The sequence below is a fragment of the Eptesicus fuscus genome, chromosome 18 (assembly GCF_027574615.1).
Source record: "Eptesicus fuscus isolate TK198812 chromosome 18, DD_ASM_mEF_20220401, whole genome shotgun sequence".
NCBI classification, from domain to species: domain Eukaryota; kingdom Metazoa; phylum Chordata; class Mammalia; order Chiroptera; family Vespertilionidae; genus Eptesicus; species Eptesicus fuscus.
Genome location: NC_072490.1, coordinates 35996439 through 36022754, shown reverse-complemented (window position 1 = coordinate 36022754; position 26316 = coordinate 35996439). Strand labels below are relative to the sequence as shown.

General features: G+C 48.7%; 2 protein-coding genes across 3 annotated transcripts in view; both read left to right on the top strand.

Moving 5' to 3' along the window:
- The first annotated feature begins 941 nt into the window (after positions 1–941).
- HRH1 (histamine receptor H1) overlaps positions 942–26316 on the top strand; it is a 67897-nt gene continuing 42522 nt past the window's right edge. The window contains exons 1-2 of the mRNA XM_054708193.1: positions 942–1026; positions 1982–2078. The gene's annotated coding sequence lies outside the window, so the exon portion shown is untranslated. The remainder of the gene's footprint in view (positions 1027–1981; positions 2079–26316) is intronic.
- ATG7 (autophagy related 7) overlaps positions 2062–26316 on the top strand; it is a 320218-nt gene continuing 295963 nt past the window's right edge. For both annotated transcript variants that reach the window (XM_054708192.1, XM_054708191.1), the window contains exon 1: positions 2062–2078. In XM_054708192.1, the coding sequence (XP_054564167.1) occupies positions 2062–2078 (17 nt within the window). The remainder of the gene's footprint in view (positions 2079–26316) is intronic.

Below are 26316 nucleotides of genomic sequence, written 5' to 3'. Positions count from 1 at the left end.
CCTCTCCCTCGGAACTTGGGCGTCTCTTTTGAAGTGTTTAGTAGATAAGATCTAAATAACTGTTCAAGGTGTTCAAATGGCATTTTCCTGGCAACGAGGAGTGAAAGAAAACTGCCTCTCCCCCCAGCTTGGAAATGAAGGCAGTGGGTATGAACTCTCATACGTCCCCCACCCCCCGCCCCCCATCAGAGGGCAGAGAGGCTTGTGGGATCTGCAGAACTTTATCTGCCCCCACCCCTCTCACCCTGGCAACCCCCACCGCCCCACTCTCTGCTCCTAGGATGCTCATTGAAACTTGAGCTCCTCTGGAGCAGCTGGGGGGAAACAGGTAAGAGGTGTGGCTTTCTAGACCCTGGTGGAGGGCAGCAGGTGAGGGGGTCTGGAGTTCCCCTTTGGAAACTTCTAGGTGTAGGTCCCTGCCTGTCAGTTATTCTTACTCTGTCTGCCTGGCTTTGGCTGTCCGTCTTTTTCTCTGTTGGCCTCTCTGGCAGGGATAAGGGGAGATGGGGGGTCACTATATATGTGTGTGTCCGTCAGTCGGTCCGTGGTGGACTTTGCCCAGCACCGTCTCGTCTCCATTTCTAGCTCTGCCTCTTTATCTGGACTCACCTGTGTTTCTGCCTGTCTGCCCTCAGCTCTCACTCTTACCTCGCCTCTCTGCAAACCACAAAAGCCGCCCCACCGCGCAGAGCCGGCGGCTGGGAGCAGCTCCGACCCGTGGGCGGACGGCGCGACGTGGTGTCCGAGCGAGGAGCCCGCCTGGCGCCCCCTCCCGGCGCGGGCGGCCCCGGGAGCGCCGAGCGGAGGCGGAGGGAGGCACTGCAGGCCCGCGGGCGCGGGTCTCCGCCTCGCTCCCTCCCGCCCGCCCTCCGGCGGCCCGCTCCCGCGCGGCTCCTCCCCGGGAGCCCTGCCTCTCCAGTCGGCTCCCTCAGCGCCCCGGCCGCCGTCACGCCGCGGCCCAGGAGCACCGAACAGCCAGGCTGCCGCGGCCGCCGCATCCCTAAACTTTCCCCGGAGCCGGCGCCGGTGAGTGGGAGCCGGTGCGGCCGGGGCGCGGGCCGGGGCGGGTGGGGGGCCGGGGCGATGTAGCCAGGCTGAGGTCTGGGCATCCCTGAGGAGCCTGGCGGAGAACCGGGGAGCCCGCCGGCGTGGGGGTAGGGGGGGGGGCGGGGCGGGGGGGCCTGGGGGACCTCGGGACGCGGGGGGCTTGGGTCGGGTTCCGTAGCGCGCCTCGCTCCACGGCACCCTCCCGGGTACTCAGGTTTGGCCCCAGCGCCCCGACGCACAAACACCTGTGGCTTCCCCGGCGGCATGGGCCGGGTGCGCGCCCCGCGCCCCTCTCTCCGGGCTCCAGCGGAGAAGGGAGTCCCCAGCCCTCCTGGAGCTGCCCCGGCTGGGCTGGCTCAGAGTTTGAGGCGAATGGAATCGTGGTCCCAGCCCATCCGTTGAGTGCGTTGTCTGTGCCAGGTGGGCATCCAGGATCTCGTTCAAGTCTTCCTTTCCTGTGATGGGGCCTTAGGTCCCTTCTGCTTGTGGCCGGGTGTTATCCCACCCATTTTACAGAGGAGGAAACTGAGGTGGAGAGAGGGAACGCTGTGCCCTGGAGAGAGCAAGGCTTTTGAAAAGCCCAAGTCGCCTGACGGAACTGCACCGCATGCAGGCGAGCCCCAGGCTCAGCGTCGCCAGGGGTCGCGTGTGGGTGGGAAGCGTGAAGACCACCGCCCACGGTCTCCTGCTGCCGGGCTGCAAGCCCAGGCGCGGCAGACACACCGGCGCGAGGGACGCTTTGGGAAAATCGCTGCCAGGGAGTGGATTCTCGTGGTAGGAGCGCGTGGGGGCTGCTGGTCCCCAGGGAAAGGGGGAGAGGGCACTCCGTTCTGGAAGGTGCTCTCCGTTTTTCTGGAAGGAGCCAAGGCAGGCAGGAGCAGGAGCTGGAGCGCAGCGGTTGTTCACAGAAGCCACTTTCTCTTTCTCTTTCTAGGTGATTAGCCCCCCTCCTCCCCAAGGAGAAGACCCCACGGAATCCCTGAGACTGCGGTGCCTGCGGTGTAGGAGCTGGCAATGCACGGATGCACCAGGTAGGGTCGCTGTCCTCTGGCAGGGCGCTCCCACCTCAGACCGCAGCCGGACTTGAGCCGTGTACTTCTGTGTGAGCCATGTCCCCTGGCGGGAATGTGCTTGGGAAACTTTCTGCCAGGAAGGGTAGGCCCCTGTGACTGGAGGAGAGATGGAGTGCATCTCCAGAGCATGAAGGAGAGGGGAGTTGGGGGTCTGTTAGGGAGGGGTTTGAATGCCCCAATCTTGGCTTTTATCTTGGAGGCAACCGGGAACCAGCAGAGACTGGGAGAGTGGATGGAATGATCAGAGTATCATTTAAATCCCAATTCGTTATCACAGCAGCCTTGCAAGGTAGGCGCTGTTACTATTAGCCTCCTTGAACAGAGATCTTCTGTGGGGCTCAGAGAAGTTAAGTAATTTGCCTGAGGTTGCCCAGCTGGTCCACGGCAGAGCTAGGATTTGAACATGGATCTTATCGTGCAGATGGGACCTCAGGTCTCCTCTGCTTGTGGCGGTCAGCAGCAAAGGTGAAGCGTAGAGAGAGGAGGCAGCAGGGTCAGTGATGCCCCTGCCAGCAGCTGTCCTTTCTCTCTAACAGGTGTCCTGCAGGAGGCATACTGCTGAGTGGCTGGTCACTCACAGGAATCCCTGACAACCCCATGTAAATCCCTAACAACCCCATGCAAATCTTCAAGGCTTGCTAGATCTTCACACCTGAGGGCAAAGCTGCCTAATGCTACCTGCTGACTCAAGACGTCTCTTCTTGGTGGAGGAAGAGTCTGTAGGGAAGTCTGTACCATTTTCAAGGGACAGAGAATCCTTACAAGGTGGGAGTGGCCCAGCACAGCCTGTCCATGATCTCAGAGCTGGGTGGAGGCGGGCGCGGCCTGCCAAGGACCCTGTGGCCCAGAGGAGTCGTTCAGGCGGTCCTGGGCTGGGAGTGGTCCCTCTTGGCCCTGGGCTGAGCGTCCGAGGTAGGAAGAACTTCCTTTCCTTGGACTCTCTCGGAATTAGGTGTTTGTACTTTCATTTTTGCACGCAAGGAGTGGCTGATGGAAAATGGTGTGGCTTTCTGTAACAAGGAGGAGGCCTAGCAAAGAGATCAAAGCTTGTGGATTCTGGAGCTGGCTCAAACTCCAGTGCTGTCTCTGAGGGGCTCCGTGGCATTGGGCAAGTTGCTCTACCTCTCTGTTTCTCAGTTCCCCGATTTTAGAATAGGAGTGTTCATAGCACCTTCCTCACTGGGGTTGGTGGGAGAATCATGTTCATGTGTATAAAGTATCTAAATGGTGCCATGGAATACCTAAAAGTGCTATTGAAACCTTAGCTGTTATTGTGTCCCTCTGAAGGTCAAACAGGCTAGCTTTTATCCTGGCCCTGCCACCTGCACGCTGCCCCACCTCTGCAAGCCCCTTGCTCTCTTGCCTGTAAAGCGGGACGAGATCTAGTGTTAGATGTAAATGTGTGTCCCAGAAGTCTTCGTGCAATCCCAACCTTTAAATAGCCTAAACCCCAAAGTCTCAGGGCAGACTTACTTAAACTTCCGGAGCTCTCCTGGGTACTCAGCAAAAGCTTGGCATTATCGCAGTTATCACTATTATGGCCAACCTCACTCCTTCATGCTGCCGCTTAAACTTTACTCTCTGGCTTGTTTCTGGGCAGAATGGGTTTGGGGCAGTTTTCTGGCTTGTGTGGGCAGGAGAAAGGCTCTTCCTTTCTTTCAGCGAGGCTCTCTCTTCGTGGTCGTTTCTCAGGTCCCTGAGGAACAAACGTGGGCTTCTCGGTGGTTGTGGGATGTCAGAGGGTAGGGTGGAAGTTAATTTCACAAGGTCTAGCTACAGCTGCCATGTCCTCGCCAAGGCAAAGCTTTCAACAGAACATACCACCCCAACTGTCTTTCAGATTGTCCTACAGACTTGGGATATTTTGTGCACCTTCCAGGTAAAGTGGACACATCCAGAGTTCTGAAATGTTTTCCCTTAAAGACAGAATGGTGGAGTAAAAAAAAACAAGTTCAGGGTTAGAATCCCACCTTGGCCCTTTGAGCTGAGTGACCTTGAGCATCGTTTTCCTCATCTGCAAAATGGCCGTTATTCGGATTTTCCAGAGTCTGTTTCTCAGGATGGAAAAGCAGAGAAAAGAAGGGGAAAGCAGATAGTACAAATGGCAAAGAATTACATGCAATTTTAAGTACTTCTCATTAGCATTCAGGCTGGACGTTAGCAGTAATTGCTCCTGATCCAAGACGTTTTATCTGCAAGATGTACCTGGCAGAGGATCATTCAGGCCCCAGTTGCCTGCTGCCCTCCCTTTCACAGTGATGCTGAGCACTTCTGAATTGCGGGATGTAATTATAATAAAGCTCCTGTATCTTATTTATAAGTGACTCACTTCTGCCATTAATGGTAGCCGAGGACTCAGGCACACACTCATCGGGAACAATGCCACTGATGCTGTGGGAAGAGAGACCAGGATGCCTCTCTTCTTTCCTGCTCACTTTCCCTGCTGTAATTCTCCAGTGATAATGCACAAGAATCACATGGGCCAGGATCAAAGCTGACAGCTCACCATTTGTGCAGCAGCTTGGATAGCAAGGCCCATTGAAACGTGATGCTGCCAGCAGAATGGATGTTAGAAATCATTACAACAGAGAGGATGGAGCAGAGGAGCTTGAGGAAGGCACCTCCAGGGAGTGCTTAAAAGCATGGACTCTGGTGTCTAACAGACCTGCGTTTGAATCTTGGTTCTGCCAGCTTGTTAGTTGAGATAAGATTTTTTTTACTATCTTCTTAACTAGACTCGCAGCCCTGATAGAGCAGAGACCATGTCCGTCTTAGTCACCAGGGTATTCATAGCTCCTAGCCCACAGAAGGGGCTCATGAATGCCAAATCAATGAATGAATATATGAACGACAAGTTGCTTGATTGAGCCTCAGCTTTGTCATATGTAAAATGGGGCTAGTATAGCATCTCTCTTGGAGGTTGCTGTGAGGACTGAATGAGGAAATGTTATGCACAGAACAAGCACTCAACACTGCCCTCACTGACAGATTGATGAGCAGAAACAGGGACACAGCTGGCCTAACCTGGGAGAGAAAACTTTTCCCCACCCTCAGACCAACAAGGGGCAATAATGCTAGTCATAAGAATCCCCTGCATTCATACAGCACTCTACAAAGGGCTTCCATCCATTGACTCCTAACAACTAGGCAGGGTGGCTATTCCTGTTTTACAGGTGAGGAAACGGAGGTTTGGGGAGGTGGGTGGAATGCCCAAAGTCACACATTTTAGAAGCCCAGGTTGCTCTGACCTGGGAGCTGTTATTGCTGAGCTCTCTATCGATCCACAGAGGGTGTAAGGTGTACTGTTTCGTCTTCCATGAAGATAGTATCTCTCTTCATTATTTAGGATATCTTTTTTTTAAATACATTTTATTGATTTTTTTAGAGAGGAAGGGAGAGGGAAAGAGAGTTAGAAACATCAGTGAGAGAGAAACATCGATCAGTTGCCTCCTGCACACCCCCTACTGGGGATGTGTCCACAACCAAGGTACATGCCCTTGACCGGAATCGAACCTGGGACCCTTCAGTCCGCAGGCCGACGCTCTATCCACTGAGCAAAACCAGTTAGGGCTATTTAGGATATCTTTACCTTCTCTTGGTACAGTTTCCTAATTTTCCCTTGGTGGCATTACACATATATATTTTTTTTTTAGATCATTGCTAGTTGTTGGATAGTTTCCAAGCTATTTTAAATAATATACATTTTTAACTTAATGCTCTATAGGTAACATTTGGGAAAAAATATGTCTCCATTTTGTGTATTGATTTCATATCCAGAAATCTTGCCAAGCTTTCTTACTAATGAGGAAAAAAAAAAAAGTAGTTATAGATTCTTTTGGGAACACTATATATAATACAATTATAGGAAGTGAAAGTAATAGTTTTGTTTCTTTCTTTACAATTCTTATGTTCCAATTCCCCCACCCCCGCCCCCCGCCCCCTTGTCTTACTGCCCTGACTAAGACCTTAGTGTGAGAATGAATTAAAGATGGGATAGTGGGCACCTTGCCCTTGCAGCTCTTAGGGGGCTCTACATTTGATAACCAGGTATAACGCTTACTCCAGGGTTTTGGCAGGTAATCTTTACCAGATGAAAGAAGTTCCTTCCTATTCCCAGTTTGCTGAGTATGCCTGTTTTCTTTTTAGTCATAAATGGAAGTAGAGTTTATAACAGATGTTTTCCCTGCATCTGCTCAGATGGTCGTATGATTTTTCTTTGTCAATCTGTTAACTTGGTAGACTGCATTGATTTCTGTTTTCCTGGAATAAACCCAACTCGCATTGTCCTATAGCATCCTTATTGCTGGTTTATTTCTGCTCACCATTTTGTTTAGAATTTTAACAACGTGAGTTCATGAGTAAGACCCGTTGGCAATTTTCCTTTCTTAGTGCTCGCTTGTCAAACTTTGGTATCAGGGTTATGCTGACCTCACGAAACAAAGTGGACAGTATTCCCATTTTTTTTTTTTATTCTCTAGAAAAGATTGTGCAAGCGGGGTGTTGTTCTAATCTGGGTGTTGTTCTTATTTGGTGGACCTCACCAGTGAGGCTCCCAGTGGGTGGACACTGGAGTAGGGGGAGTGGGGAGGGCAACCGGCTTCAGCTCCATCTAAGGAGGAACTTTCCAACAGTGAGAGGCTGGGCTGCCTCAGGCAGGAGTGAACAGGGACTGTGACCCTGGCTGCCTGAGTGCCGCCGAGCCTTGGTCACTGGGTACGGTTCTTCCAACCAAAGATCACGAATGAAGGGAGCTCAGCCCAGGCTGAAAGTCCGATGCCTGTGAGTTCCACTTGAGTCTCTTCCTGCTTCTAAAATTGCTGCAGCTGCAGATAGTGTACTCACCGTGAATTATTATTCCCTGGTGCCCACAGATGGAAGCACCATACTCCATGGACTGTTCTTCTTCCAGTTGGTATCAGTTTGCCTGGAATCCCCAGATTATAACCTGAGGCTACATCTCTCCTTCTGATTCCCCTTGTTCCCCTAGGGTTGCTAGATTTGGGGCTGTTTCTCAGCCCAATCTTCCCTCAGTCCTCTTTTACTTAAAAGTACCTGGTTCTGTGCTAACTTGTATCCTCTTTCTTAATCCCCATAGCAATGTTATGAGTAGTTACTATTACCCCCATTATTCAGATTAGGAAAACAAGGTTTCTAGTTGTCATCGTTTTAATGGTTTCATATTTCACACTAAATTATCACTCTCTAACCTGTTTGGGTTTGGGTACCAGGAAAAGGTCTTAACTTCGTTTTTTATTCACATAGTTAACCGGTTGTCCCCACCCTATTCACTGACTGTTTCTTCCTTTTCTCACCTATGCCACCTGTATCTCACCTCTGCCACCTGTATCAGACACTTACTTACTCCCTATCTTCTGAGGCAGAGCAGCGGCCTTGCACACCTCCAGAGGGCACCATTCGCATGGTTTTCTGTCTTGGGTCTCAGGGTATGTGACTTGGAAACCCAGTTATTAGTAGCAGGTCTCTTTCCAGGCTGTCTGTTCTGGTGTTGAACTTGCTGCTGATTCCAGTGGATGACCATCAGGCAGGGTCATGGCAGGAAACAGAGCAAAGGCCAACTGGGCACAGGTGGAGGGGAGGAGTGGGGGTCTGAGCCATCGCTGCTTTGATGGTTATTTGCATAGCGTATGTTTTCATAGCCAGCAAAGGCATCTGCTCTCCCCTTCTTTTATTGCTTTTTTCTCTCTTAACATTCTAAGCAATTTTCACTTGGTTTATTCTTTCGGCAGAACTTCATTTACTTACTGGCTGGCTTTTCTCTGTTCCTGGAGAGAATCGTCATTCAATAAATCCACCTGCTGTCCCTCTGCCTGAGCCCATGGGAAGCACAGTTCCATCGCCAGCCTACCCCTGTGACCTGGAGCGTTGGTCGATGTGACTGTCGTTTGGTCCCGGGCCAAAATGAAAGCCGCTCTCTTTTTCTCTCCTCTGTCCACAGCCTCTAGCTGTCTGTATGGGCCTCTGGTAGATCCCAGTTTCAGCCTCCTTGGAGAATGACGATCTAGCTCTTCAAAGCACACCCCGAAGGGCCCCCTTGAGCAAGTTTAAGGGAAACCATAAATTCTGCATTTAAATCAGAAAACAATCTCCTGAAAACAAGTTCTTACGAAGTAGAAAGAGACAAAATGTAATTGTAGATATAAATTCAATTATATAAATGATACCCACAAATTCAGTTTACGGTTACGATCATGGTTTCCAGGGCCAGATGACGTAGATTCCCATCTGGTGCCAACACTCTCCAGAGTGTGTCCCTGGCAAGTCCTCCTACCTGTCTTTGCCTTAATTCCTTCAACTGTGAAGTGGGATTAGTGACTGCATTAAGAGACAGGATTGCTATGAGTATTAAATGAGTCATGAAGTTCCAAAGAATTAATATTTGAAAAGCATTTACAGCAGAGCCTGGCAACTCCTAACTGTTGATTAAATAAACCAGTGATTTTCAACCGGTGTGTCCCGATACGCTGGTGTGCTGCAAGAATTTTTAAAATATGCTATACCTGACTGTTTAGTCAGGGCACCAACCTCTTTTCCCTTAGATTGTCAAATAAAAAAATGACAACAGCCAACACAACAATAGCCGTTTGGTGTAAATAAATCAAAAGTTTGCCCTGAGCAGTGTGGGTCACTGGTTAGAGTGTGGTCCCGTGCACCAAAGGGTCGCAGGTTAATTCTCGGTTAGGGCACATATCCAGGTTTTGGTTTGATCCTCAGTCAGGACACTTGCATAGGCAACCAATCAGTGTTTCTCACATCGATGTTTCTCTCTCTCTCCCTCTCCCTTCCTCTCTCTCTAGAACCAGTGAAAAACATATCCGTGGGTGAGGATTTTTTAAAAGTATACCTATTTTTTGTCAGATTGGCAAAAAATACATTTTTTGGCGTGCCACAGAATTTTAGTAATTAGTTTATGTGTGCCATGAGGTGAAAAATATTGAAAATTGTGAAATAAACCAATTAATGAACAAAGACATTATATGAATTTCTTTTTCTCCATGGTATTGGGAGTCATTTTGTCATGTTCCAAACAAATTCCATTGGGTTTTTAGAATTTGAAATTGTATTAATTCTACATATCAATTTCTGACCTCCCTCTTGTGAGTAGTATTTTCTGTGTAAAGAGGTTTTCTCCCAAATTTTACTGGAAGCTCCTTCAGGGGAGCTACATGTCACTTTGCTGAAGCACTCCACAGTAAGATTCTTTTTTTTTTTTTAAATGTTTTTATTGATTTTTGAGAGAGAGGAAGGGAGTGGGATAGAAAGATAGAAACATTGATTGGCTGCCTGGGGATCGAGCCCACAACTTGGGCATGTGCCTTGACCGGGAATGGAACCAGTGACCTCTTGGTTCACGGGTTGACGCTCACCCACTGAGATATACCAGCCAGGCTAAGATTCTTTTTAAAAGTGCTAGAACCTAGAGGCAAATGAGTTTGGTGGCAATAGTTGGGTTTTCAGAGACTGGATCTGGACTCACATCTTAATGCCCTCAATAGTTACCTTTGTGACCTCAGAGGAAGCATTTTAACCTCCCTGGCCTCAGTTTCCTCATCTGTAAAAGGGAGATAATAATAATAATACTCATTTCACGGCACTATTGAGTGCCTCTTCCCCCAGATCTTGCAATGACTAATGCCTTCTCATCACTGAAGACTCAGATGTCCCCTCCTTGGAGAGGCCTTCTCTGACCACCCCATTTTTACCCCCATACAAATGCAGTCACTCTCCACGGATTTTCTTCATAGCCCCCCCACCCCCCCACTCCCCGCTACCCAGATTGTCATCTCCAGGATTGTAGGGACATCATCTGCTTGGTTTACTGCTAAACCTGAAATTAGCAGCTGGCACCTAGTAGGTGTGCAGTAAAGATGTATTGGCTGAAGGAAGTGAGATCACAGCGATATCCTTAAAGACAAGGGCATGTCCACATCACGCAAATGGTGTGAAGACCACCAAGAGGGTGAAGTCCCTGGCACGTTGTAGCATTCACGCACCTGAAAATGCTGCTAGGCATTTTGAAAGTAGTCAGAATCACTGGGCAAAGGTGAGCTCTTCTCAAGATTGTTTCCAGAGCTCAGTAAATATTTGTCGGTCCCTTATTGATCGATTCTCACAGCATCCACCACCGAGGCCCTGAGAAGCTCCATTAATGAGTCAGGAATACAAGACAGGGTTTTCTCCCACTGCTCAGTCCTGTTAGGGGCTGGGATAGGTCGATAAATAGCACTCCTTTGCCTGGTCTGAGTTCTAGACCAACTAAGAATTAAGAATTAAGAAAAAGCAGGGCAGCTGGATAGTAAATGCCACTGTTATTACGTTGACATTGGAGCATGCGGCTGGCTAATGCTGAAAGCCAGAATGTTGGGTATCCTTGCCTGGCACAGTGCAGAGGGGTCCCTTCTCCTTCCAGCTACACAGAGAGCAAACCCTGACATATGCTCCCTGCAAAAAGGCTGGGTTTTAAGAGAATCAGAAAAGAGCCTGGGTTTACTTACCTATTTCATCTCAAACACACTCACAAATATGAGGCACCATGCACAGAACTACGGGAGGAGCAAGTGAGGAGGGGGAGAGAGGCCAGGATATAAAGGTAGTAAAACTCCCATTACATGGAAGGAAATGTGAGGAAGAAAATTAGGCAAGAAGCCCTTTGTGGGGTGAGCTCAAGAGAGTCCGGGAGATCCAGAGGCCTCCAAAGCCTGCTTTTTCTTTGTACCTTTCTGATCCCTCCTATCCAGCTGGCAGAGGAAAGGAACTGTCACCTATTGAGAAAGCACTCCTGGCCAGGGCTTTCCCTTCATGTGCTGCCCAGTCTTCTCTACAGACCTGTGAAATGAGTCTATTAGTATGCCCATTTTATAGATAAGAAAACTGAGGCTAGAGAGGTTGACCAACTTACGCTAGAGTGAAACTGGGGAGATGCGTAAGGAGATGATTGCAGTTGTCCAGATGAGAGGGGATAGTCGCTTGGACCAGGGGGTGGTGGTGATGGAGGGAAATGGACAGATGGAGACTGTTTTGGAGTAGAGCATTAGGATTGACAGGTGGCTGGGTGTGGTGAGGTTGGATGGGGTATTACTAGAGGACAGCGTTAAAGCAGTGCTATTGGATAATTTGGGCGGGGTTGGTTTTGTTTTCTCACACTTTGGGTAGAATCGATGTGGCCCTCCTAGGCAACAATTATTCAAACAATTAAGAAATCCACAGGCACCACATCTGCACATCTCAGGGGAACTGAAACTGATGATCACTCACTCTTAATTGGAAGTGGTAGCTGGAGCGTGCTCAGAGAATTAAAACATGCAGGGCGAAGGTAGGGGGGCTACAGGGGAAAGATGCTTGGGTCTGTAAGACTTGTGAGAAAGGGGATCCAACTTCCCCCATATCCATCTTCCCTTAGAGGTGGCAGTTACTACACCCCACTGTCCTGTCTTGTTTACGGTATTCAGCCCTCCTCAGCATCCTTCCTATCCCAGCTTGAGCGTGAGCCTTGTTCTCTCTCCCTAGAACCCCTCACATAGCTTCCTGGCCCTAGGTAGCTCCCTGCTTTCCCATTAGGATATTGTGTGGGATTGCAGGGACTGGAGACACGCCCACTTTAGCCTCCGTTAATGGGGTTTGTTGGCTGGATATATAGGAATATAAGAACGACAGAAAACAGTGTCTCCACCATACTGCCAGTCCCATGGGGCACTGACCAATCATTTGAATCCACTGGAGACGCATGAGCCTGTCCTCCCTGCAGCAGGCTCTGCTTCCCTCTCTAATGCTGGAACGAGGGCCCTCGGCTCCTTGTTCCTCTGCTTTGGCTGTTCTTGCTTATACCAACTAACTCTTGCTATTCTGTGCTCTACTCTTCATTCATTTAACAAACACTTACTGAGCACCTACTGTGTACCAGGTCTCCTCTAGGCACGTGGGATACTCTTTAGGACAAAGCAGACACCTGCCCAGGTGGAGCCTATAGTCTACCTCCTGGCTTCTGCTTACCTATAACATCTGTTGTCTTGTGGCTTCTGGTTGCTCGTGACATCTGTGGTCCCCTGGTTTCTGCTGGCCCATGACATCTGTGGTGCCCTGGTTTCTGCTTGCCCATGACATCTGTGGTCCCCTGGTTTCTGCTGGCCCATGACATCTGTGGTCCCCTGGTTTCTGCTGGCCCATGACATCTGTGGTCCCCTGGTTTCTGCTGGCCCATGACATCTGTGGTGCCCTGGTTTCTGCTTGCCCATGACATCCGTTGTCTCGTGGCTTCTAGTGGCACATGACACCTGTTGTTCCATGACATCATGGCCTCCTGACTTGTGTAGCTGCGTGATATTTTTAATTTCTGCCCCAGTCCCTACCAACTGTTGCCTCTCTGTATGTTCCACATTCAACTGAAGAGGGAATCATTTTATTTCAGTTATCCAATTGTCCAGAACATTTGCCCCAGGCTACCCCATAGAGAACCCATACATGACTGTCAAGGACTGATCTGGGTGCTGAGATACAGGGATGAACAAGATGGAAGGTCCTGCCTTCCTAGAGCTGATGCTCTAGTAGAAGGTGAGGCAAGAAGTAAATCAACAAATGAGTACACATGCAGTGTTGGAGAACAGTAAGTGATAAGCCAGGTCGGAGAACGGGAGGGTCCTTTTACAGAGAGTGGGAGGGGTGGCATTGGAATCAATGAGGAATGAAACATGCTTGTATCTGAGGAAAAAGCATTCTGGTTTGGAATATTCTAGAAAAAGACGAGGCCAGAGTGGCTAGCACTGAGTTTAAGTTTTGGGGTCAGAGAAGTTATGGGGTAGAAGTATAGAGCCTTGTTGGCCATGGTGAGGACCTGGCTTTTGTTCAGAAGACATTGGAGCCATGGAGGGTTTCGAGCATTCAATGACACAATCCAATGTGTAACGAAAAGCGTGGCCCTGACTGCTGTGTGGATGATACACCAAAGGAAGGGGAGAGTAGTGGCAGAGCGATGTCGTGAAGGGCTAACGCCGTTTGTTATTCAAGCTGAGGGTGGTGGGGGCCTAGACCAGGTATGACATGGGAGTGATGAAAAGCGATCAGCTTTCATTCCTGGCCGAGTGGCTCAGTTGGTTAGTGTGTCCACCCGTATGCCCAAAGGTTGCAAGTTTGATTCCAGTCAGGGCACATACCTAGTTTGAGGGTTCAATACCTGGTTGGGAGGCAGCAAGAGGCAACTGATTCATGTTTCTCTCACATCCATATTTCTCCCCCCCCCCTTCTGCTTTCCTCTCTCTCTAAAAATTATTAAACTAATCCTTGTGGAGGATTAAAAATAAAAAAATAATAAAAAGTGATCAGCTTTCAGATCTAGTTTGAAGGTAGAACTGAGCATCTGAGCATCATGGATGTCTCTCTAATACACTTTGCCCCCGTCTCCCAGGTAGCTCTGCCTCCTCTCTGCTCCTGCGGTGATTATCCTGGGTGCTACTGATGGGTTCCCTAGTCTATAACGAGGATAATAACCATGTCTCCCTCCTGGTGTCATTGTGAGCATGCAGGGCCCTAGTGGGGCTCCTATGGCAAAGTGGATGAGCAGCAAATGAGAGCTATTATTGTTAGAACACTGGGGGCGGGGTCAGTATGCAAGGAACAGCTCTTGGAGGTGGGGGCCAGACTTCTCCCGGGGGATTTGGGCAGCCCTGGCTTTGCTTCATCCAGGAACCTTGGGGTTGGGATCTTTCCAGTAGGAAATAGAAGAGCAGCCCCCTTTACTGAACTCCAACCAGGAGCCTGGGGCTTTCCCAAGCTTATTGCAATTCTCACAGCCCTCGGAGCAATGAGGCCACCTACCCCATTCTGCAGAGTCTCAGAGAGGTGAAGGGATTCACCCAAGAACCATAGCAAGTGGCAGAGTTTGGGCCTGAGCAGGTGAATCCTGGCCAAGAGGCAAGGTGGTATAGTGATTAACAACTTAGTCTCAGGGCCCAGGGAAAACAAATTTGAATCCTGGCTCGGCCACTGACCGGCTGTATGACCCTTGGCACGCCTCTTCCCCTCTCTGTGCCTCAGTCTCCTGGTCTGTAAAGTGGGTTTCTCACCTGACGGGGTGAGGAGTAAGGGAGAGTATGGATGTGAAGTATTGGACAGGACCCACACAGAGTGGGCACTCAAGAGATGTGAGTGCTCCCTTTCCTTACCCGCAGACCTATGTCTGTGTGGCTCCTGCCTGGCATCTCTGCCAGCGTATTGAAGTAGATGCCTTATTGCTAGACGCTGTCATGGAAACCAAGAGATGGGGCAATAGGAAAGGCCCAGAGGAGGCATGGGAAGGGGATGTCATTCCCTTGCTCACTCTGGGGCCCACCTCAGCCAGCTCATTATAGCAGTGATGGCTCAGAGGAACAGAGGTGGTGGTGGAGGAGACAAAGGCTGGCTGGGCTCAAATGGAGGCTTTGCTCCTGTAGGGAGTGAGGGATGTAGGGCACCACCTATGGGGCTCCCAAAGCTTGGGAGTCCGGAGCCAGGATGTGACTCATTCTGGAATCCTTTGTCCATCTGCCATTCTCTCAGCACTCTTCAGGAGGCAACACATTGTCTTTCCCTTTGAAACGACCTTTCCACCCCACCTCTGACTAGTCAAAGCCTATGACCTTTCTCACTGTCTTTCATAACCAATCTCAAAATGAGTTGCTCATTGTCTTGCAGGCAAGAACAGCTCCATTTGGGGACCTGGTCCCCTTTCCAGGTGTTCTTCAATAATTAGACCCTTTGACACCTCGTTCCTAGAAAAGGGTCTTTTTCCCCTTCTGTGCACCCCAGCCCCTAGGACTCCATCCTACAACTCTTACTGCCTTCTGTTCCCCCAGCATGTCAACGTTGCTAGCCCCCTCCTCCCCTTTTTAGGATGTAGGCTTCAAGCTTTGCCACTTTCCGGAGGAACTCAGAAGAAGGACCCCTGGGCTTGGAGTCCTACAGAGCTGTGTTAGAATCCCACTTGCTCTGCCACTTATACACTGTGTGACTGGCCAGTGGCCCCTGGGAGTCTCAGTTTTCTTATCTGTTCAGGGCAGACTGGCCTCATCGGATTCAAGGAGTTAATTCAGGTAAAGCACCTTCAAACTGCATTACTGTTATCACTTCCTGCCTTTCTTAAAATTCAGGAACAAAGAAGGAAGCAGAAACACCACATACACACACGCACCTAGTTTGTTTATAAAATTAAACCATTTCTCTTGAGATGGAAAGAACCTGCTAAACTCTTTCTTTGGAGATGTTGCCAACTTTGCATCAGTTTGTCAAACATTAATCATGTACCTACTATGTGCCAGGCTGTGTGCTAGGCACTGAGGAGGCAGAGGGAGGGGGGAGGGAACAAGGCATGATTCATGCTTTTGAACTTGGTAGGGAAGGCAGACCTAGACTCGGGCAGTCTCCAGACAGTAAGATACGTGTTGTGTTCTAGATGTTCGCAGGGTTGGGTATGCGCAAAAGCTGGGGTTGGAGTTGAGGAGGGGACAGTTTTCTCAGCTGAGAGTGTGCCAGCTGAGTTTTGAAAGATGAGTAGGACTTAATTCAGCAAAACAAGGTGAGATGGGCTTTCCAGACAGAAAGTAGTGCCCAAGCAGAGCAAAATATCAGCCGAAATAGCATGGTGTGTGCCGGAAACTGTAAGGAGTTAGGTTTTGCCACGGCATAAGGCAGGCGTCCTCGAACTACGGCCCACGGGCCACATGCGGGTGTTTTTGCCGTTTTGTTTTTTTACTTCAGAATAAGATATGTGCAGTGTGTATAGGAATTTGTTCATAGTTTTTTTTAAAACTATAGTCCGGCCCTCCAACGGTCTGAGGGACAGTGAACTGGCCCCCTGTTTAAAAAGATTGAGGACCCCTGGCATAAGGTAAAGCTTAAGGGCGGGGGGTGGGGGGGTGGGAGATGAGTGTGCCTAAGTGAAGCAGCCTCCCAGTCTTGATCTAACCTGGAATCTTTTCATCACAATGAATGGGAGTTTCAGGGCCACCAGGAGACGAATGGGCATGGGAGGTTTTAACTGCCCATTTATTGTCTGTAACCTTGCTCTTCATGGGGTGGTTCTGGGACCAACCACACCAACTTCACTTGGGAGCTTGTGGGAAATGCAGAATCTCAGTCCTCACCCCCAAACATGCAAAATTAGAATCTGCATTTTGACAAGGAGACATGCATGCACAGTACAGATAGAGGGGTTACACAGTGCCAGAAAGCTTTTCAGATATTGCTCACTCTGCTTCCAGCCCCCTGGCAAAGGGGGGCTTTTTGCTACTCAAGCAGTCCAGGACCGGTGAATAGGCATGTTTCACTAGTCTCAGAGGAGTACCAGGTGGGAATTGCCCCAACTCTGGGACAGCTCTTAAAAGAGGACATGTCTAAGTCCCTTTTTACCTCCCTGAGGCCTTTCGCCTCATCTGAAGTAGGAACATGTGGCATATCTTCTCTGTCCCTTGTTATAAATAGTCTCCAAATAAAAGATATTTGGGTAAGAGATTTGGCAGGTGCTACATGACTCCTTCTTTGAGATAGTTTCTCTTAAAGGACAGGGCACCCAGACCTTGTGTGTGTCCCTTGCTTAACAGCCCATTTTTCAGCTGCATGTTCTCTTGAGAAAGGGAACGTGACTGTAGTCTCTCCCACTTTCAAGAACTGGCTGAGAATAAAATTTGGAACTTTTTGTGGGTCATATGGGGCCATTGAGATTATCTATTTAGATCTGGGCAGTTTAGAGCTGCCAGCTGGAATCTTGGCCTCTCCTGGGAATCCCTCCTAATTGTCACACCAGCCCTTGGGGTGCACGTGGAAGGGCCTTGTAAGGAACTCAGGACCTCCAGGCCCAGCTGGGAAGGGGGAGGAAGAATGAGAAGCAAAGGCCTAGAAGTCCATTTGTTGCTTTTAGTGAATCCATAGGGAACAAACTGGAGCAGTATTTCCCAAAGTCACTCTTTGGAATCCTAGATGTCAGAAATTTCCCTGGCTGAATAAATTTGGAAATCCTGTGTATCCCATTTACAATACCCAGGAAAGTGTAGAGACTTTGGGTGGGACACAACCTGGCTTTGAATCTCAGCTTCATTATTAGCTGTGTGATCTTGGGCACTAAACTTCACTTCTTGGGTTCATTCAGTCTCCTTGTCTGCAAAGTGGGAATAATGGCAGTACGAATGACATAAAGGTATTATGAGGATTCATGAGATAATGCATAGCACATGTCTCCCACATTAGAAAACACTAAATAAAGGGTAGCTGTTGAATTACTATATTTTTAATATCATTAAATTATGTTATAAAAATTCATTATATATATATATATATATATATATATATATATATATACTTACAGTCGCACATATATATATGTGTGCGACTGTAGGACTTCTCAGAGACTTTACTGTAGGACTTCTCAGAGACTTTAAAGGTAAAATGCTAAGATAATAATTTATATATATAATTATTATATATAATTTTATATATATAAATTATTATATATAAATATATATATATATAAATTATTATCTTAGTATTTTACCTTTAAAGTCTCTGAGAAGTCCTACAGTAAAATCTGCTTGACTTTATAAGCCCAGCGTTTCTGAAATTTATTTGATCTTGGAGTCTCCTTTTTCATATAACATACAGGACATTCCTAAGGAATTCATGCTCTGGGGGGCACTGGGAAATACTAATTTTTATGTTTTGAGAATAGTATGGGGAAGCCAATGTCTCTGAGCCAGGATTCAGTTCAAACATGGATCCTTCTGGGTATAAAGAGTTATGCTTCTTCCTCTATCTTTTCTTCCCCCAAGACCATTACCTGCCAGAATTATAGCACTAGAAGTAGGAACTAAGACTTGAGAGTCTAGCCAGGCCTTCGAAACTCCTGCTCATCCTTCAGTACCCCATTGCTATATTCACTTTTCTCAGAAGACTTTCCATCTTGCCAATGCTGAATAATCCCAATGTGAGAAGGCCCACGTTCCCTAGTGTAAATATGACAGGGCGTACCACCTTGAACCATAGTTATCTGCTACACTAGAGTCCCGGTGCACAAAATTCATGCAAGAGTAGGCCTTCCTTCCCCTGGATGCTGGCACCTGCTTCCCTCTGGCACCCGGTACCTGGGCTTCCCTTGCAGAGGGAGGCCCCACCCACCTGCCTCAGCCTGCTGGTCTGTGGCCTGGGCCTCCCTCTGCAGGGCGATCATAGTGCGATGGCCAGGCCCCCGACCAATCACATCGCACTTGTCTTGGCTGGCCTGGCACCAGTGGGTGTCATAGTGTGGTCGTCGGGAAGGTTGTTCGGTCTAATTAGCATATTATGCTTTTATTATTATAGATGACTATCTCCTCTCAGCTAGACCGTGAACTTCTTCATGCATCATGTAGGTATCATCTCAGTACTCTTAAGACAGCACTTGATCAAGACCAAATTTTATTCATCACCTTCTAGGGATTCCTAACGACTCAGCCAGAGAGGAGGAGTGAAAAAATAGCTCTGGGTCTTCTCAGGCTGGAAGTGGCCATGCCAGCTCTGACAACACTGCTGGTTCCCATTGTCTGGGGGAAAAGGGTCAGTTCTCTGGTTGCCAAAAGCATGATCAAGACCTTTCTGAGGTTCCTGAGTGCAGAAGCCCAGGAGGCAGGAGGTGAAAATCAGGATTTCTGCTGCAAAAGGGCAGAGAGAACCACAAAGGAATGATGGCCAGAAAAGCCAGCTCCCAGTGCCCACTCCTGATTTCATATATCACGAACTGTAAAATTGGTGACTTACTGAGAGCAAACTGAGGGCCCTGTGGATGCTTTACCTTAGAAGGAGACCACTGTCCCCAATGCTCCGAAGGCTGGAGGTGAGCCTAGTGCAGGAGGGCTGGCTAATTCTGGACAGCTCAGAGGCCGGAGCTGTCCACAGCTTAGGGATTTAGCCCAAGATGCCAGGACCCCAGCAGTGGTGAGAAAAGTGGGGAAGGTGAGCTCCAAGCCAGGAGGAGACTGGAAGAGCTATTGGGCACTGAACTGCCCAGGGCAACATTTAGTAGAGAATGAGGCCTGGACCCAACAGGGTCCCAAAAGGCGGGGCGGGGTGTGTGTCTTAGTTTCATGGTTCATGTGGATCAGGACCCCTCTCCACATCAGTCTGGAGATATAGGATGCTGAGCCAAACTGGAGGAGAGGTTTAGGGTTGGGATGCTAATACCTCATCACATCTCAGGGTTCCAGCTGGGGAGGTTTCCTTGGAGAAACAATAGCAACAACAATAATAATAATAATGGCAGCTTCTATAATTACTGAGCTCTTAATCAGTGCCTTTTACAGTCAACCTCATATAACCCTCACTACAACCCTTGGAGGTGACTATTTTATCTCCATTCTGCAGATGAGGGAGCTAAGGATCAGTAAGATGATACGAATTCCCCCAGGTCATATACCTAGTAAGCAACAGAGCTGGGGTTCAACTTTAAACTTTTCTGGCTCCCAAACCCTGGCTCCCATCCTTAGGCTACGCTGTCTGTCATCCCAAGGGAAATGGGACAGGTCGCAGTTGTATGGACTAGGCCAGTGGGTCTGAGTTCTTTGGAACCCAATGCCCCCTTTTATAACAAATAGCTGCTGACACCCTTTACCATCCTGAAATGCATAGACCATACATAGATCATATTATCTACATACAAATGCTAAAAATAGTAATAATCATAATAATACATTAATCATATAGCAAAGGAGAAAGAAAAGGAAACCCATTTATAATAAATATAATAATACATGTTCCACATGGGCACAACGGCTTGGGTGTGCCCACACTCGCAGATTTTCAGAAGCAGACACATGCCTGCAGCCACATGTAGAACCAGGCAAATGCACAGCTACAAATACGGATGGATACAAGTGTGTCAAATTGGCAACTCACACAAGGGAGTATTCTCTCCTCTGGGCTCTATGCCATTAAGTGTTTCATCTATGGTAAAGCTCCAAACAAAACAAGGGATAGGCATACCTCATCCTACCTTATAATAGAGAAACATGCAAATTGACCGCACCTCTGCTATGCCCATGATTGGGCCTGCGAGAGGCTGGGGGCGGGACTCCGGGTGGCCTATCCGGCCGTTGAGAAGACCAAGATGGCGGCGCCCAATCCTCTTAGTTCCGGGGGTCCCGGGCGGCAATCACCACCCGGGGGGGCGTGTCCGGGCCGAGCCTGGCACTCCCAGGGGTCCTGGGCGGCGATCGCCACCCGGGGGGGCGTGTCCGGGCCAAGCCTGGCACTCCCGGGGGTCCAGGGCGGCGATAGCCACCCGAGGGGGGGGGCCGGGGACGAGTCTGGGGCTCCCGGGGGTCCTGGGCGGCGATCGCCACCCGGGGGGGGCGTGTCCGGGCCGAGCCCGGCGCTCAGCATGGGTCCCGGGCGGCGATCGCCACCCGGGGGGTCGTGTCCGGGCCGAGCCTGGCGCTCAGCATGGGTCCCAGGCGGCGAATCGCCACCCGGGGGGGCGTGTCCTGCCGAGCCTGGCGATCCCGGGGGTCCCGGGCGGCAATCGCCACCCGGGGGGGCGTGTCCGGGCCGAGCCTGGAGCTCCCAGGGGTCCGGGGCAGCGATGGCCACCCTGGGGGGAGCGTGGCAGGACTCGCCCAGCCCCTCCCAGGGTCCCTGGGAACATTGCAGGCATGTGGTTGCTGAGACCCAGACCAAGCCTCTGGCCACAGATTCATAGCTTTGCGGAGACCTAGGGCAGGGATCTGCCTTATCTGCAGAGAGACAGAGGTTCTGCAGTGCCCCCAAGATGTGGGTGGGCCCAGCCAGGGATCAAGGGGCATGGAAGGACTCCTGGCAGAGGGGCAAGGACCCTCACCCCTGAGGCGGGGGTTGAGGGGTGGAGCCACCTCAGTGAAGGGGTGCTGCACTGCAGGGTACTGGACTGACTGACGTGATTCAGAGAAGCTCCCAGTGCTAATGGGCCTCGCTCAGGAGGCCTTCACACTTCAGAGGCAGTGACTACTGCTCCTGCCTTCACCCAAAAGCAAGCTCGCTACACCCTGCCCCATAGCAGAGCATGCCTAGGCAGTGAGTGGGAAGCCTTCCACCTGCTTCGGAGAAGGGGGGGGGCAGTAAAGAATGGGGGGAGAGGAAAGAATGTGGAGCATCCGCAATGAAGAGGTGCTTGAGAAAGAGGCTCGGAAGCCTGACTGGAAGGTTTGTTCTGTTTGCTGGGCCGCTGCCCCTTAGGAAGCGCAAAGAGCATGGCTCTGAGGGCTTCCTGTGTGCTCTGAGGGCTTCCTGAGTCAAGTTCCACAGCCAACTGGAATTGGCCTCAGTTTCCTGGTCTGTAAAATGGATGAAGCGTGTCCCAGTGCCTTCACTGAGCTTTGATGGCCAATTGAGATACTATATAAAGAAAATGAGGGAAGAAGTGAGAAAGAAAAGGAAGGATAAAAAACACAAAAGAAAGATTGAAAGGAACCTGTAAACCCATTGTCACTTAAGTAGAGAATATAGTCAGTAGTGTTGTAATGATGGTATGATGCCAGGTGCGTACTAGAAATATCGGGGAACACTTTGTAAAGTATATGATTGTCTAACCACTGTTCTGTAACTAATATAAAACCTGAAACCAATACAAAATAATGTTGAATGTAAAGAAATGAAAATTGGAGTGAAATTTTTATAAATTTCAAAGTTTAAATAAAAGCTGTAAAGGAAGGAAGGGGAGAATAAAAAGTGTTTTTCATTTTGCCACTTCATTAAAAAGACAGTTGTCTTTATGTGGTGCTTTTATACTTTTCTAAGTCATTATCTCATTTTAATTTCCAGGCAACTTAAAGACAAGATAAGTATTCCCTCCACTATTCAAAGAAAGGAAATCTTGGTGTCTGGTCCTAATGATTCAATCGTCAAGCCCTTATTGTACAGCAGGGTTAGTAAAATTTTCTGTGCAGGGTCATATCTATACTAATAAAAGCCTTGGGGGTGATCAGGCCAGCAGGGGAGGGTATTTGGGGGCAATCAGGCCCGCAGAGGAGCAGTTAGGGGTCAATCAGGCCAGCAAGGAAGCAGTTAGGGGGCAATCAGGCAGGTAGGTGAGCGGTTAGGAGCCAGCAGTCCCGGATTGTGAGAAGGATGTCCAACTGCAAGTTAATCCTGCAGTTGGACATCCCCCGAGGGGTCCCATATTAGAGAGGGTGCAAGCTGGGCTGAGGGACACCCTCCCCAGTGCACGAATTTCGTGCACCGGGCCTCTAGTCTAATCTAATAATAGACAAATATGCAAATTGACCGCACCTTCGCTACACCTAAGCCACGCCCACCAGCCAATCAGGACGAGTATGCAAATTACCCCAACAAAGATGGTGGCTAATTTGCATATCAAGACAGCATCGAAAGAAGCCAAGAGCTGCAGAAGGGAGTAAAGCTTCGAAGAAGCAAGCAAGCCAGGGGGGGGGGGGGAGAAGGGAGGAGCGAAGTCAGGGCCGGGGCGAAGGGGAAAGCGGGCGGGCTGGTGGAGAAGGTGGGGCGGGTGACAAGGGAGGAGCGGAGGCGGGGCCGGGGGCGAACGGAAAAGCAGGCGGGCTGGAGGAGAAGGCAGGGCGGGTGACAAGGGCCGAGGGGAGGCGGGGTAGAGTGCAGCAGGAAATCCTATTGCAGGATTTTTCCTGCAACGGGAACGCTAGTTTTATTATGTTTCGCTTTATTGCGCTTCAAATACATTGCATTATTTACAAGCTGAAAGCAAGACCCTCCACTGGCAAAAATATCATGACTCTCTTTATCGCATTTGTCTGGAACCACACCCAAAATATCTCCAAGGTATGCCTGTATTACTTTCCTTCAATGTACATGATCAGAGCAATCTTAGATAATTCAGAGCAGATTAAAACTGTCAGTGAGTTTTTGTGTTTACATGTAAGTGGAATTAGGGAAATTCCAGATTCCCCAAATAAGGTGGTACCCCCACACTGCTACCCCATTGAAAACCACTCTTTTAGGCTATGTAGTGGGGTGGGGTCTGAGGTTTTGAGAAGCACCTGGGCACCCACAATTCCCACCTTTCCAACACACACCATGAATTCCAGGCCTCTGACCACAGTTCCAGGTGCCACCTACTGGTGAGCTTGAAGGTGCCCAGTGCCTCAGGTTGGCTCATGGACTGGCAGGGCTAATCAGCCTGTAGCCAAGGAGGAAAGGTTGGAAAGAAATTAATGAATATTGAGTGTTTACTCTCAGTTGGGCCCAAGGTCATACTGTTAATGAGTCGTGAAGGAAGATTCAAATAGGACTGACTCCAAAGAAGATGATTCCTACCATGCTTATAAAAATTAAGTTTGTAATTTGGCATAATAGGATTGGAGTCTCAAGATAAACATATTATGTAGTGTCCAGAGCACAACTTGGATTCAAATACAACCCAGTCCTACTACTCATCAGCCAAGTAACTTTGAAATGGCACTTCCCTCATTCTTTTCTGGTGAACTCTACTCATCTAAAAAAAAAAACACAAAAAAAAACAGCAACACAAAAACACACAAAACATCACCTCATTTCTGAGTTATTCCCAGCTCCTCCAGAACAAGGGAGTATTCTCTCCTCTGGGCTCTATGCTCCCATTCAAAACTCTCACCATGACACTTATCACCCTGTGTTGTGGTTCCTGTATCTGTCCCCGCTACTGGATGATGAGCTTCTTGAGGACAGAGACATTGTCTGATTCATTTTAAGATCCCCCAGCCCCTCCCCTCCAGCCCGGACATCCACCATGTGCCAGCCGGGTGTGTCACAGGCACGAATACGTGCAGAGTGAATGACTGACTTGATTGAATCAATTCACATTGCTTGCTGAGTCGCTCACAGAGCAGACCCTTCCTGCTGGGTGACTAAGTGGAGCAGGTAGGTCACTGTCACCTGGGATTCGTGGCTTCTCTTTAAGCACAGCAGCTTCTCAGCGGCACAGACAAAGGAGTCAGCGTGTTCCTGCCACAAGCCTGCCTCCCTTTGAAGAGGTTTATTCAAGAGTTCCCTCCATGGGGTTTCTTTCAAACACATCTGCATCCTGCAGTCATCTCCGTCTCTGCATTCTGTTATCTGGGTCTGTCCACCCCCAAACTAGAGCTTTCCGCAGCAGAGAAGAGGTGGTTGCATTTAGATCCAGGCCACGGGGGGAGGGGGCGCTGCTTGCCTGACCCTGTCATTGCCCTTCAGCACCCGTCTGTCCTTTATCGCATGCATACCTTGTTCCTCTTCTGTCTCCCTTGGGATCCAGGTGTGTGTGTGTGTGTGTGTGTGTGTGTGTGTGTGTGTGTGTGTCCCACCTCTGGCTGCTGAGCACAATCCTCCTCCTCTTCTGGGTCCAGCTTATCATCCTTGCCCCTTTGGTCCACTCCCCAGCCCAGTCTATGGGAGCATCCCTCTTGAAGAGTGTGAGCAGGCCATGGGCTTTGGGGACATCCTGGTTTCAAACCCCAGGTCCCTTATTTCCTAGGTAGGTGCTTAGAGTGGACAGGGTTGGTGTTCTGCCTAGATCTCCTTTACAGTTTCTGTGGACCCTCTTCCAACCTCACTGTGCTTTTGCCTCCAAAGGCATGCACTGCGATCCTCTTCTGGATGGCTGCTGCGGGCTACGAGCCGTTTTGTCCACACATGCAGAGACCCAGAAATGCCTGAGAATTGACACCTCCCACCCCTAGCCCCTTGGCCCTTGACTCAACACTGTTGGGTGCTAGAATATGAGAGTCCATTGCCCTTGCCTTGGCTGGGCCAACTTGCACTTGAGGGTGCAGCAGGATTCTGCTTGGGATCGCACGCTTGCTCAGTTCCTTCCCCACCCACCCCTTTCTGCTTTCTCTTCAGACCACTTCCTGAATACATCTCTTGCCCATGAATCCTTGTCTCTGGGTCAACTTCTGGGGAACCTTCATGAAGACAGCGACTTGGGCAGGTCACTTCATATTTCTGAACCTCAGTATTCTCATCTGTAACTTGGGGTTAATAGCACATACTTCCTAGGGTTGTTGGCAGGATGAAGTAAAATAGTGTATACAGAGTGCCTGGCGTGTGGCCTGTAGTAGGCCCACCGTTCCTTTTAATGATCCCTCTTTTCAGAAAGTCTGCCAGAAGGGCATTGGCCTGGGAAGTGGGAGTCCTGACTTCTGTTCTAAACTTGCTGATTCTCCTTCAATAAGTCTTTTTGCCTCCTTAGGCCTGCCTCCCTCTTTCCCTCCCTCCCTCCCTCCCTCCCTTTCTCCCACCCTCCCTCCCTGTAATAACCATAGAGGAAACCCGAGGAAAATGAAAATGCAGCCCCACCCTTCACATACGATGCTTATTTAAGCTAAAGTCTCTGTATCTTCAAATTATAACTATTCCACCAATTGTTTGTGCCTGATTAGTTTAATATTTCTCCATTGTTGACATTAGATTTCATCTCATTTTTCCTATTGTAAAAAATGTGACATATAGCTTTCCTGCATATAATACAGAAAAAAGGTTGTGTTGTTTAAGATAAATCAGAAAAGAGATGAAAATGGCTAGAAAACATTTGAGGGGAAAATATCCAACTTTATTAAATAACTTAAATTAGGATAATCATGAAATATTATTTGTTTACCTTTATCAAATTAATATTCGGTTTATTAAAATGACATTATCCAGTGTTGGTAAGATTGTGTTGATATATATATCAACAGCCTTAAAATTATTCATGTCTTTTGACCTTGTAATTCCACCTAAAGAAATAATCAGACATGCGTACTAAGATTTATGTATAAGGATTTGCATTGCAATTCTATTTATACATTGAAAAATTAGAAATGCCCTCGAATGTTCAGCAATAAGTTAAATGTTAAATAAATTATGGTAAATCTGTATGATGGAATTTTACGTAGCTATTAAAAATCATGTTTTTGAAGAATACATAATGACATGGAAAAAAGCTCATAATGTCATGTTAAGTGAAAAGTAGACAATACAAAACCAAAATCATCTTAATTTTACAAGAGTTAATGTTAACACATGTTATGTATACAGGCAGTCCGGGTTACGTCGGACTCAACGTTCGTCGTTTTGTGGTTACGTCGCCATCTCCCATTTATTTATAAAAAAAAAAATAAGTTCCATCATTTCGACGTATGTACATACGTGCTTTATGTTTTTATTATTTATTTACCACAAGTAAAGGTCAGGAATTGTTATCTTTCTTTTAAATTTTTTTTAC